Source organism: Brachyistius frenatus, unplaced genomic scaffold (assembly GCF_029030835.1).
Source record: "Brachyistius frenatus isolate BFR_SWC_R1_liver_20210118 unplaced genomic scaffold, ASM2903083v1 Contig_31, whole genome shotgun sequence".
In the NCBI taxonomy this organism is placed as follows: Eukaryota; Metazoa; Chordata; class Actinopteri; family Embiotocidae; genus Brachyistius; species Brachyistius frenatus.
In genome coordinates this window covers 1,676,282-1,688,705 of record NW_027210630.1, presented here as the reverse complement: position 1 = coordinate 1,688,705, position 12,424 = coordinate 1,676,282, and the positions used below count along the sequence as shown (strand labels likewise).

At 42.8% G+C, this 12,424-nt stretch overlaps 1 protein-coding gene across 1 annotated transcript in view; it reads right to left on the bottom strand.

The window, feature by feature from the left end:
- The window catches only part of adgra2 (adhesion G protein-coupled receptor A2), a 38,649-nt gene that overhangs the window by 6,972 nt on the left and 19,253 nt on the right, over positions 1–12,424 (bottom strand). Inside the window, 3 exon segments of the mRNA XM_069699780.1 lie at positions 505–576; positions 669–740; positions 1,743–1,814. Of these exon segments, the coding sequence (XP_069555881.1) occupies positions 505–576; positions 669–740; positions 1,743–1,814 (216 nt within the window).

The window sequence follows — 12,424 nt, the reverse complement described above, 5'->3', positions numbered from 1 at the left end:
TAGCTCTTGTTGTTTATTACAGCATCAACATCCCTTAACATGAAAAATACTAAAAGGCTAGATTTTTTTTAAGGGATACCCAATGTTGAGATACAGCCATTACATATAACAGGTTTATTATTTGCAACCTAATATTGATTGACTCACTTTTTTTTTTTTTTTTTTTAGGATAGGCAGTAATGTACATAAAAAATAAGCACCAGCAGATCTGAAATGTTTAGTGACAGACTTATCTTCTGATTTATAAAAGCCAAAGTAATATGCTTTCAGCTATAAACCATGTGAAGATGAAAAAAAAACAAGATTTAAATAAATGCATGTGAAATACATCCCTCTGGCTTAATTGAGTTTTCATACAGACTTGAAGCCATTGAAAACACAGTTCAAAATAAACATGAACTGAAAACTAAATGTTATTTTTGTCTAGAATATTTACTGTTGTATTCATATTAAATTATATGATGTGAGAGTTAATTTAAAGTGCCGACAAAGTTTAATACTCACACTAGCTTGAGGGACGGCAGCTCCTCGAACACTCCAGGATCCAAGGTCGATATGATGTTGCCAGAGAGGTTTCTAACAACACATATCAGACATGTTAACTCAATAGCTTCAACACAACTCGGAGAGTACAATATTTTTATGGAATCAATTCATCTATCTCTTACAGTTTAGTGAGATTGGTCAGCCCCTGGAACATGTCTGCAGTCAGGCAGCCGATGCGGTTGTTGGAAAGCTCGCTAAAAGTGTGAAGAGACAAAGGAATGTGTTGGTTATTTTCAAACTAAGAGGGCTTGTCTCGACCACTCAGCCGCAGATTGGGATGTGTTGTCTCTTTCTGATTAAATATGACATATCCATACAACATAGCCTACCAGTAAAACTTTGCAGGACCTCTTTCACAGTCTTAATGATTAAATAAGTAGCAATTAAGAGTTTTCTTTGCCTCTAGTACCTTTATATTAAATTCTACTACAATATGCAATTATATTTTCCAAGCCTTAGAAAGTTAAGAATTTGAATAAGCAGGCTAACAGTCCCACTTTCTCTTATCAGGCCTCCATGGGACCTGGGTAAAAAATTATCAGCAGTGGGGTATAAGCAGGGCCCCTGTTCTGCTGTCCACCTCTGAGTGTGATGTATAGCTGCAGCCAGAGAGGGATCTGCTCTGTTGCACCTCTGACACGACCCAGTAGAGAGCTGTCCAGAGCATGTGTTTATCTCCCCCTGTTTGTTTTGAGAAGCCCCAGACCTTGCAGGGAAAACACAAGTAGGGGGAGGAGGGACTGGGAGTCACGCGGTGCAGCCCAGACGAACAGTTTTTCGAACCACGCTGCAACCAGACCTCTGTGTCCAAAAACACCGGGAGTGAGCAGCTAGCGGCTGCAAACAGCCGCCTTGCCACATTCAGTGATGTGCGAGGAGCCTGAGCGCAGCACTGAGGTTACCTCAGAGATGAAGCGGGCCAAAGACATGACATCCCAGAGCCCAGAAACATTTAGTGAAGGAGGCCTTTATGTTCACGCTAACACCAGGAGCTCAATATAACATGACATCTGCCATGAGCTGCCAAAACAGTTTAGATGTGGGTTTGTCTCAGCTACTGTCGATCTGGTAAACAATCATAAATAAAACTGAACTCCATCATCTGTTTCATACCAAACATTTCAATTAAAAATTAAATGAATTAAAAAAATCTTTTACAATTTGTGTTAATGTGAATCCTGCAAATATCTACTTACAGTTTCCGAAGCTCAGACAGGCCGTGGAAGGCTCCTGGCATGATGGTGCTGATTAAGTTGTGCTTGAGGTCCCTGGGGAGAGAGAAAATATTAGATCACTGAGAAATGTAGAGACGATGCTGACGAAGGTATAGTTCAAAATTTACATAATGTAATCAGGGGTTAAACAGCTAGCCAGGGTGTGCCCTAAAAACCACTAAAGTTCACTAATTTACAAGGTAACTCTTGTTTGTTTATTCCTTACAAAAACCAAAGTGTAAAGATGACAGCTGCATTTTAAAAGGGGGGTACTGTGTAGTTCTTGGCCTGCAGTATATTTGTTAAGCAAGTAGCAGAGATTCCAGGAAGTTTCCACTCAAAGCCAAGAAGTAGGTTTGCACAGAAGAACCCCAAGGAAATCAGCAAATTATTGTTTTTACACTTAGATTTTTTGGTTTTTGGTAGAAGTATGGACCCAAGAGTGGGAACAGTTTTCTTGTCTTACTGAAAGAAAGCTTATTAATGAACAATTCTTTAAACACTTTCAGAGAACGCATTTTCAAATTTAAAATGAAGTGGAGGGGGAACATGCCTCCTCCAGCAGGACCCAGCAGGATACCTCACACACAGATAGATACACAACCACATAAAATATTAGTGGAGTCTAAAACTGCAAGCAAGAGGTTCTGTTATTTTTCTGTTTGTTTTAAAGTGTCTCTTCCCACGATAAACTTCACCAATGCAAACTATATTCCTTCCTGCAGCTGCCTTTGAAGATCTAATTTCACACTGCCTGCTGCACTTATCTCCATCCTTTTCCCCGTCCACACCCACACCCATGTGTTAAACTATTCAGCCAGATGAACCTCTCCATCAGCGAACCTGCATTTGATTTTGAATCCAAGTTTTTTATTGGCCAGGTGGGAATAGCAAGGTTAAATCAGGTCAGGAGATGGATGGTTATGGACAGGACATGCGATCCATGTTCCTGCAGCATGAAACATTTAAGCTCCCATCGAACCAGTCGCAGGGGAGGATTTCCTTACAGGAGTTCACAAGCGTCACTGCAGTGGCTGTATTTATCTTTTAACCAAGATGCCTCGTTGGTAAAGAATACCTCAGGGGACTTTCCGGTCCTGTTTTCCGCAAAGATCATTTGTCATCACCGCTCTTCCCCATGCTGCCTCACACCATGTGCAACCCTAGGCATCTCCTAACCATTGTTTTGTCCACTTTCCAAGAGATGAGCTTTTTTTTGGTCAAACTAGGGCAAGGAGAGTTAAGATTTAAGAAAATGGCTTCCAGCAACAAATTACACCGTGTGGTATGGCTGGGATACAGTCGAAAGATCAGGGGTTTTGCGATTGGTCTCTCCAAGCCATCGCTCATATTTGGATTGGAGACAGGTTATAATGATAAAGAAAAAAAAAAAAAAAAAAATCCCTGGCCTCAGACCAACAGGCGTGTGTCGTGTCGCCTCGGACAGCACTGCATGCCAGCTCGTCAGACAGAACCTTTTGCAACAATTTCATAGCTTTTTAAAAAGGTGGAAATATTTCCACCTCTATGATTTTGACAAAGAAGTAAAAAAAACAACAACTCTGCACACATTTTCCCAATCAAATCAAAGAGGAGTCAGTGTGTTACTATGTGTACGTGTGGCCTCGGGGGTCTGTCACAATGTATGTGGTAATCTTTGTGTGCTCGTGTCCCACTCTGAATATACATGTGTTTCTGTGTGTCAGTAGCTCTATAGCATTTGTTGACCAGGGCGGGAGGCGAGAACAATACTGCTGTTTCCAGTCTGTGTGTCCCGGGGCTCATTAGTGCGGCGCTGAAAGACGAGGCACTGCCCACTATTTCCTCTCTCTGAGGTCCGTCTCTCCCTCCCTCCCTGTCCTTTTCACACACACACACACACACACACACACACACACACACACACACACACACACACACACACACACACACACACACACACACACACACACACACACACACACACACACACACACACACACACACAAAAGCATGCGTTTGCTGTGTGACACTGACCTTCAGTATATGCACTCAAACATACATTTACCATTGGATTAGAATGATGCTGCAAGTGTAAGGCAGAGCCTATATAAAGACCAAATCCCGATTCAGTAACTAGATGGTGATCTTTTGCTCAAACTTTGTGTTTCATTAGTCTCAAAAGGTAAAGATTAAACCACACATTTTGTCATGTTTGTTCTTGCACACAGAGATATCAGATCGTTCTCATAACCAGGGCGTCAAATACTGCTGTTTCGTCAAAGCTGTCGAGTGTCAGAGAGATACGCACAAGCCCATTTGGCTTTGGCATTGTGACGACCTATGCCAAAGAAGGAGGTGATGTGATGAAGTAAAAAGTAAGGCAAGTAAGTTAATTACATAATGCATTTAAGTTATGTGACACAAGTAACATTACTTCAGTAAAATTACTCATTTAAACCCAAACCACAATCTTTTCTTAAACTTAACCATGTGCCCAAATTTAAGCCCCCTTGTGTGAATGTATGAGATGTCAGTGGGCTATGTGATGGGATGAGCTGAGGGTGGGGATATCTTGTATTCAAATGCTTCTTATGTCACTCTAACATAACATCATGCCATTGATCCTTGTGTATTGCATTTTATTACAGGTGATAAATGAGAGATACATTTCCTACTCATCAAGGATATGGGTCTCATTCTCAAAAAGATGCACACTATGCTTTTATTCTTTTTTTTATGAGTATATTCTTAAATGTAATTTATTGTCATAACTTACTTACAAACTATTGTACATCTTTCCTAGTCTCCTGGAGCATATCTCAAGACTCACTAACTAACATAGCCACGTGGGAATATTACATTTATTTAGAAAGACTGTTTTCTGGAATCTTTAACACATTTAATGAATTAAAAAAAAAACTGAAATTCCGCATTGCTGGATTTTAAGATGTTTAAAATCCCTTTCCAAGTATAAATGTTAAAATTCGCATAAGTGAACTATCAGGAGGTACTATTTGTGTTTGTATTTCATCTTCTGCTGAACTATCTCTCTCTAGGTCTCTCTTGGATTAGAGATCTCAATGTCAGTAAAATTGTCAAAAGTAAATAGTCAATAGGCAATACAATAAACAATAAATTAAACAAACATAACTTAAACACACATAAACATGCAAACAAACACACAAGCTGATTTTGCTGTTCTTAGAGGAGCTAGATATAGTTTTACCAAGAGACTTACTGTGACACATAGATGCATGATCCAAGCTATAATCTGCACCAGGCCACACACAAACACATACACACATGTTTGCATGGCTATCTTTGTGAGGTCATTCATTGACATAATGCATTCTGTTGCCACTTACCCTAACCTTAACCATCATAACTAAGTGCCCGACTCCAACCCTTACCCCAACCTAAACCAAATTCTAGCCTTAACCCTTAAACCAAATTTTAACCCTCAAACAGCCCTCTGAATGCTTTGAGAAAGTAAGAACTGGCCAAATGTCCCAAAATGTCTTCACTGCAATGGTCTAAAACTCAAAGTTGCTCTCATAAAGATAGTTGTACACACACACATAGACATAGAAGTTTTATGCCCATGAATCATGCAGAGAGCCCAACAGTCACAGAGTGAAGTTGATAAGTTCCTTAAACTTTCTGAAGGTGAGCCTTTTAAAAAGTGATCTTTATGACCTGCTGTATATTCAACTAACTATACACATCAAACATCTGCATTTCCTGTCCGGCGTCAGAGGGTACAGTGCTGTGTGTGTGTTGGCCTGAAGAGTATCAACAATCCAGCACCTCTGATACACTCTCTTATCACCAAGCTGGGGAATGTGAAGGAGCTCACCAGGACGCAACAGGACTTGAAGCACTAGCCGAACACTTAACCTCAGTGTGGCCCAAATGTCAACTCATGTTCAGCACTCGCCCGTACTGTCTAATTTCAAACCCATAAACTGCAGCACCAGCAGGCCTCCCACTCAGGCGATGACTTGTCTGTGTGCCCTCTGCAGTAGACAGCGCCCTCTCTGACAACAGCTTCACAGCTCAGAGGCCTTGACACTGATGACAACAGTTGTCACCAAGCAAGAGGATAATAGAAGAGACAAGAAATACTTCAAAGGGCATGAAAATATCACAGCCTAAAATCCAAGAAGTTTCAAATGTAGCTATAATTTTTTCATTATCCTATTTTTCTGCAGCATGTCCTCCTTCGAAAAGCTACACGATTGGTTGCGACACATTATTATGGTGACGATGGCCTTTCTTTTTGAGTTATGCTTTGTAACCTTCTGAGTGCTGTGCTTTATACCCTTCGCCACATGTGGCCTGTATGATTGGATTGTGACAGACTCGAGCTCACTCCCAGCCCAAAAGGGGCCCTTGTCTGCTACCGCTGGGCCTAACACCAGAGGCTGCCTTTAAGAATGTCTTTTTTTCCTCTCCAAACTCCTCCTGATCAATGGGGCTGGTCCTCTGCCATTCTGAAGAGTCATCGCTCTGTGGGTACAGGGGATGAGCACCAGGGCCCCATGCAGACTGGAGAGGAGCGACGTGCTTGTAGGGCAGCGAGAGGGTAATAATGAAGACATGGTCTGTAAAGCGCCCCAGACATGGAGTGCTCCATTATCAGGAGCACAGCAGCAGGGACTGGAGTGCTGACATTGTTAAGGCCCCGGCCCTGGAGGGAGCTGGGAAAATGAGTGAAGCCAGGGAATGGCCACTCATTAACACCAGACTGGAATCAAGAATTTCCTGTTGCTGGAATTTTTTTTGAATGGAAAGACTTGGTATTATAGGGCTAATTTGTAAACGATAGTTGTATTTTTCTCCACTCTGAAGCCAGAAACATATATGTCTATGGATTAAAGGTATGTTGGAGAAAAGCAAAGGGGGTTAACTGGTACCTTGGTTCCTGACAAAGGTCAGTGGAGACCATTTTTGTGCCGTGTGTCATTTCCTGTCTGGTTGGCGTCTCTTGCAGAGGCCCTTGCTCGTTTATTTTTACAGTTTCCTTTTTCTCCTTTTTTTTTTTTTTTTTTTTTTTTTTTTTTAGCTAGCTTTCCCCTGTAGGGAGGGGCAGGTGGGTTCGGGGATTCAGCACTAAGAAAAATCGTCCCTGTGTATGGCCCCGTAGACCCCACCTCCCTACTCCTCAACACACTTGCTCACAATGGGGGCTCTGTAACACAGGCCCCAAACGTACTCTGGCCTTCCCCCTAAAACAGGAAACCAGGATCTGCCGAGCTCTTGTTTTTCTACTAATTTCCTGCTTTGCTGCCCCTTCCCCAGATTATTTTCTTTATTTTTTTTCTGGTTCCTCTCAGATTGGATAGACCTAATCAACTTTATGTCTGTGTTCATTCAGATACTAATTCCTTTTGTGCATCCAGGTCTATAGGACACGAGATACATTTTTTTTTATTGTATTCATAAAACTGCTGTTTTTTGGATTACCACTGGACACATACTTAGGATATTTCCTTTAAAATCTGGACAACCCCCACACGATCATCCACTGTTATTACTCTATATGGTTTGAACCAATAAGGCCCTCAGGTCTGCCCGTGACTGACAGTAACACAAACTGTGGATTCAACTACACAGCCCTAAAAGCGCCATACGGAAATAGCAATACACTTTTTTATTTGAAGTGTAGAATTTCCTGGGTTGATTATACGTTTCTATAATCTGCAGCAAGAAGAGATGGAGATTACTTTGCCAAGGAAAACTCTGGAACCATGGACCATTATTGAGTCCAGTTCTGGCTTTTAGAGTGGCCGAAAGGAGAAGTCTGTTGATTTTTAGGAGACCTACCAGCATGCAAAGCATCAGAAAAAATGTAAGTCATTTTATGGATTTAATAGGACTCTGAGTCAGAGGTGTCAGTTTTCTGAAGAAAGAAAATGGTCTCAGATCTTAACAATAGTTATGAAGTAATATTAAAACAGTTGTATTTTGTCAAATTGCATCAATCAGTCTTTACAATAAGTTAAGAGAGAAGGTTGAAACAATGTATAATTGGGAAGGAAAGCGGAACAAGCGCCTTTCATTGAAATTATCAATGAAAAGATATTTTCAGCCAGTAGGTGGACTACAGCATGTTGAGAGTGTCAAAGGGGAGGAACAGTGAGAGACCCAGTGAGCTGGGAGAAAGGAGATGCAAAAATAAAGCAGAAAAGGAACACAGACGGAAGTGGGGGGAAGTTAAGTCCAGAGAAAGCTCAAGTTCCTCCAGAGGAAAACGCCATTGAAACCATATCATGTTTGCCCGAATGAGTGTATGAGAGAGAGTTACTGGCATATAAAGCGTACGATTTGGTAATGGGCTTATGAGGGGGCTCGCTCGCTGTTTCAATAAACCCCCAGAGCCACGACTGAGCTAGGCTTGCAATACAAACACACCCCGTTCCTTTCGTTTATCTGAAAGACACATCTGGAGTCTATCAACTTCAGCAGCACCCCCTTTCTGTTTCCACTCTCTAGCATGCTTAACCCCTTCCTCACCCACTCCACCCCTTAATGTCACGCTCTCTCATTAGGTGACCGTTGCCTAACCAGGAGCCACTCAGTGGCGTGTGCGGGAAAACATGCTAATACAAATGTTCATTTTTCTGTGATGGGGGGACTGGAGGCTTCCAGTGTGCAAAATGCTGGGCTGGTACAATTTGAACCTCTTCTTACCCAGACCGGTCTAGACAACAGGGCTCCTACCCATTTCTACACATTCTCCACTGTTTTTACATGCTATAGTGCTGCCCACCTCTGCTTTGTTCCCACTCATCAAGGTAATTTGCTGAGCCCGTGTGGAAATAATGTTAATCTCCTGCAAAGGAAAACAACCTCAGATTTATATAAGACAAACTGCAGGAGTGTGCTTTCCCTCCCTCCCTCCCTCTCCCTCCTTCCTCTTTTCCCTCTCTCTCTCCAGCCACCACCATCTTTAGCCATCTCGGCTCCACTTCCCCTGTGTCAGATGGTAAAGTTGTTTAAGTTGGACTTTTTCCTAACCCCAGCCGCTCAGAATGGCAGAGGCGATTTCAGGGTCGGTTTCAGAGAGGCAAACACTGAGTGGCCACTCTCCCCTTTTGTAAAACAGATACCATCAGGCCAAAAAAGTAATGAATTGGCCCAGACATTCATAATCATAAAGTTATAATCATGTATGTTCTATCATTCAGACACTTTTATAAACATATCTGCACATTCTCATGCCCTGTGTGACTTACTGGTCACAGGTTTCATTACAAACTTCCTCTAATTCTTGTTGCTCTTCAAGCATTAATCACAAGCAGCTCCTTATTTCCTGCTCTTGAATGAAATTGAAAAAAGTCACCAGGAAGGTTTTGATAATCTTACATTATATTCCCTGTACATACTCCTGTATAGAGCAAGAGTACAGTTATCTCAAGCAGGCTCACACTGACGGGGTCATTTCAGACTCTGCTGTTGACAAAGTCCATCATGCTGCCAACACCTTGGGCCTCTGAACAGTCCGAAGCACGAGCCTCACTCCTGCCTTTCAGACCTGTCCACTGCAAACACCCTACTGCTCCCTCATCCATCATCATCGCTGCCCTCTGCTCTCCCTCCCTGCTCCCTGCTCCCTCTCTCCCCATAGGGTGAACAGACCTGGTAATGAGGGCCCCTTGTGCCCTGCCTGCCTGTCCTGTGTCCCATGGTGCAGGGGGGCCCAGTTGGACAAGAGCCAGACTGCCTCAGCCCTCTTTGCTCATTATTCTCATTACCTTCCCTCAAATCAGTGCAGGACAGGCTGCTGGGATCTGTCCACAACTCATAAAGGTCCCGGCTCGTTAGTGGGGCTGCCAGCGAAAGCTCCCATCAGAGAGGGTGTGCACAGAGGTGGAGGTACTCAGATAGGTACAGAGCTGAAGGCCTTAAGGCAGTGTGTTTGAAGCAAGGTATGATTCAACTACTGTGTTCATCCAAAGAGCTGGAAAGAAACAAGGTATTCCAAGATCCAAATGTAGCTGTTGGATGGCAAGCCTATTTAAAAGAGCTACAAAAACACAGTAGTCCAGTAAGAGGGCAAAAACAAACAAGCCTAAATTGCTCCTCTGCACTTGGGTGGTTTGGCAGGTTATGAAGGCAATAGTGGCTTTGAGGAGGTTTGTCCCAATGAAAGGGCTAACTGTGTAGATTGCTGCACTGTCTGGCCCAGGGCTGGAGGAGGGTGGCCTGCCCCGGAGCTGTATTCTCCTGCTAACAACAGCATATCAGACTGCATTCAACTCTGAATAGACGTCTGGCGGGAGCGTGTGGATCCGAATGTGCGTCTGCTGAGAGAGTTACCAGAACCATTTGAGATGACTGGGCAAGAAGTGAGGGTGCCCATTCTAGGAAACACTCTCAAGAGTTACAGTACACACTGAAGTCACAGCAGAGATGGGCAGAGAGTGAGACTGTGTGTGCAGTTAGGAGCAGACTGTGTTTATCCTCGTCGTCACGTAGGGGAAGAGATGCAGTGTAATTCCCTGATGTGTGTTTACTCAGCCCTAGTGGGCTGGCCTTTGATTACAGCACTGACCACATAATATGAGTAGCTGTTCACTACTGCTGCAAATGACAAGCACATGTAGACTGCATACTGGAAACAATGAGAGGACCTGAAGAGCCGTGGCAGGCTGAGGAGACAAAACAAAACTGAAATCTCACAGTAAGCAAACAGAGACACAAATTTACATCCAAACCTTCTTTCTAAATTCACATCTGAATCTTTCTCCCTTCAAATCCTTCCATCATTTCAGTGGGGCAGTTTTCACAACAGACAGCAGTTTTCCCATGAGCTCAGATGTAATTATAAGCTGTGCAGGGCTCAATTAAAGGTTGAAGTCGTTGGAGTGAGTGAGCAGACCTCCACCGCTGTGTGTCAGAGAGCCAGCAGAGGTTGAGGCAGAGGAGTGAAATGAGGCCTGCATGATTTACGTTATGTCCTCTCCTTACACCAGACGCCTACATCTCCCACTGTGGAGCATAAGCAAGTGTGTGTGTGTGTGTGTGTGTGTGTGTGTGTGTGTGTGTGTGTGTGTGTGTGTGTGTGTGTGTGTGTGTGTGTGTGTGTGTGTGTGTGTGTGTGTGTGTGTGTGTGTCTGTCTTTGTGTTCCTTTTTCTGCCTGTTCTGTGTCTTTCTTCGAGGTCTTTTACTTAAGCCTCAAAGAAAGCTCCAACCTGTTGTCCCCTGCCAGTTTTATCACTGCTCCAGGTACAGGGGCTGGTTACTGGCTAAGCTCAGGTTACCCAACCCACCGACCCTACAGCGCAACAGGGAGCCTTGTCCACACTTAAAAAAAACAAGCAACACCAGCTCATTTTACATCAAACACTTCGAGCCCCAGGATCTTGTTGTATTGTCTTCCTGTCAACACCTTTATCAGCGTCTCTGGTGCAAGACAGTTGAGGTGAGAACTGACAACTTGGACTTGAAACTATTCACCCATAGTGTTCTCATGCCAGACATTCAGAAAATCAGCAATTTCAGCGAATTTGGCTTTTGATATCGACTGTCGCGTCTGGTGTGAGCTCCAGTAGGTAGGTACTAACAAGCTAACAACTGCAGCAAATTACCATAGCTTTCTTTCTTTCAACATTTTTGAGAAGCTCGTTAGCTTCATGGGTGGCAGCTCCGAGTGCCATGTGGAACTAATATCGCTTCAAGATATCCAGCCCCCCACCTCCTACAAAATAAGTGCGTCTACAGTATGCAGAGTGAAGCTGCACCATGTGTGTTGTTGCCATGAAGTTTTATCGGGATATTCTGTGAAACAACACACCTTAAAAAAAAATTTGTTTGGTGGGAAACACCAAACACAATTTTTTAGATGCAAGTCTCACAACAGAGTATCCAGGGAGCCAGGCGTACTAGCCTACAGTCTGTAATAGGGCTGAGTTTTGTTCAAAAGCTTTACCTCAAATTCAATACTGTTTCCTGAACAATATTTCTTTTTTCATACCAATTTAATACAATCTATTTCAAGAAAAAGAAAATTACATTTCACATATCTTCAATTTTCATGCACTTTAGGTGGGGGGGAGGGGAGTGTAACCCAGGTGGTTTTCTGTAGCTATAATTGTCAGGCCAAAAATGTAATTTGAAAAAAGCGAAGTAAAGCGCTTAATGTAAAATGTACTTATCTAAATTGAAAACAAGTCATTTTATCTATGTGAGTGGGCGGTCCGACTAGAGGCTGTGTATGGTAAATGCTATGGCTCACTGATGCTGAGAGATTTACTCCTGCGTAATCACAGAAAAATGTAAGCATTTAAAAATGAAATGTGTCAATGTGGATGTTGCCTAGGTATCAAAATCTGGTTCAGAATGACAAGGCATTTTTTTAACAGACAGTGCCGAAGCAATTCGGTCGTTGCCAAGTCTCAGTCGGTATCGGTAAAAGTAGCCCTAGCTGGCAAGCACTAGTATATTCAACCAAAAGACATATATTATACATACTGTATCCTTAAACTTTATCTGTCCTGTTGGTAATTCATCCTTTGGTGACGACTTTGAATATCTGAATATCTTTTGGCGGTGCTAGACTTTAAATCAGGAGATCACCGTTGGGATTAATCATCTGGGAGCTGTGACTTTTGACACACAGGCCAATTTTTTGCCATGGTGCTAGTAAAACGTAAGAATAGCCAATAGCATTTCCCAC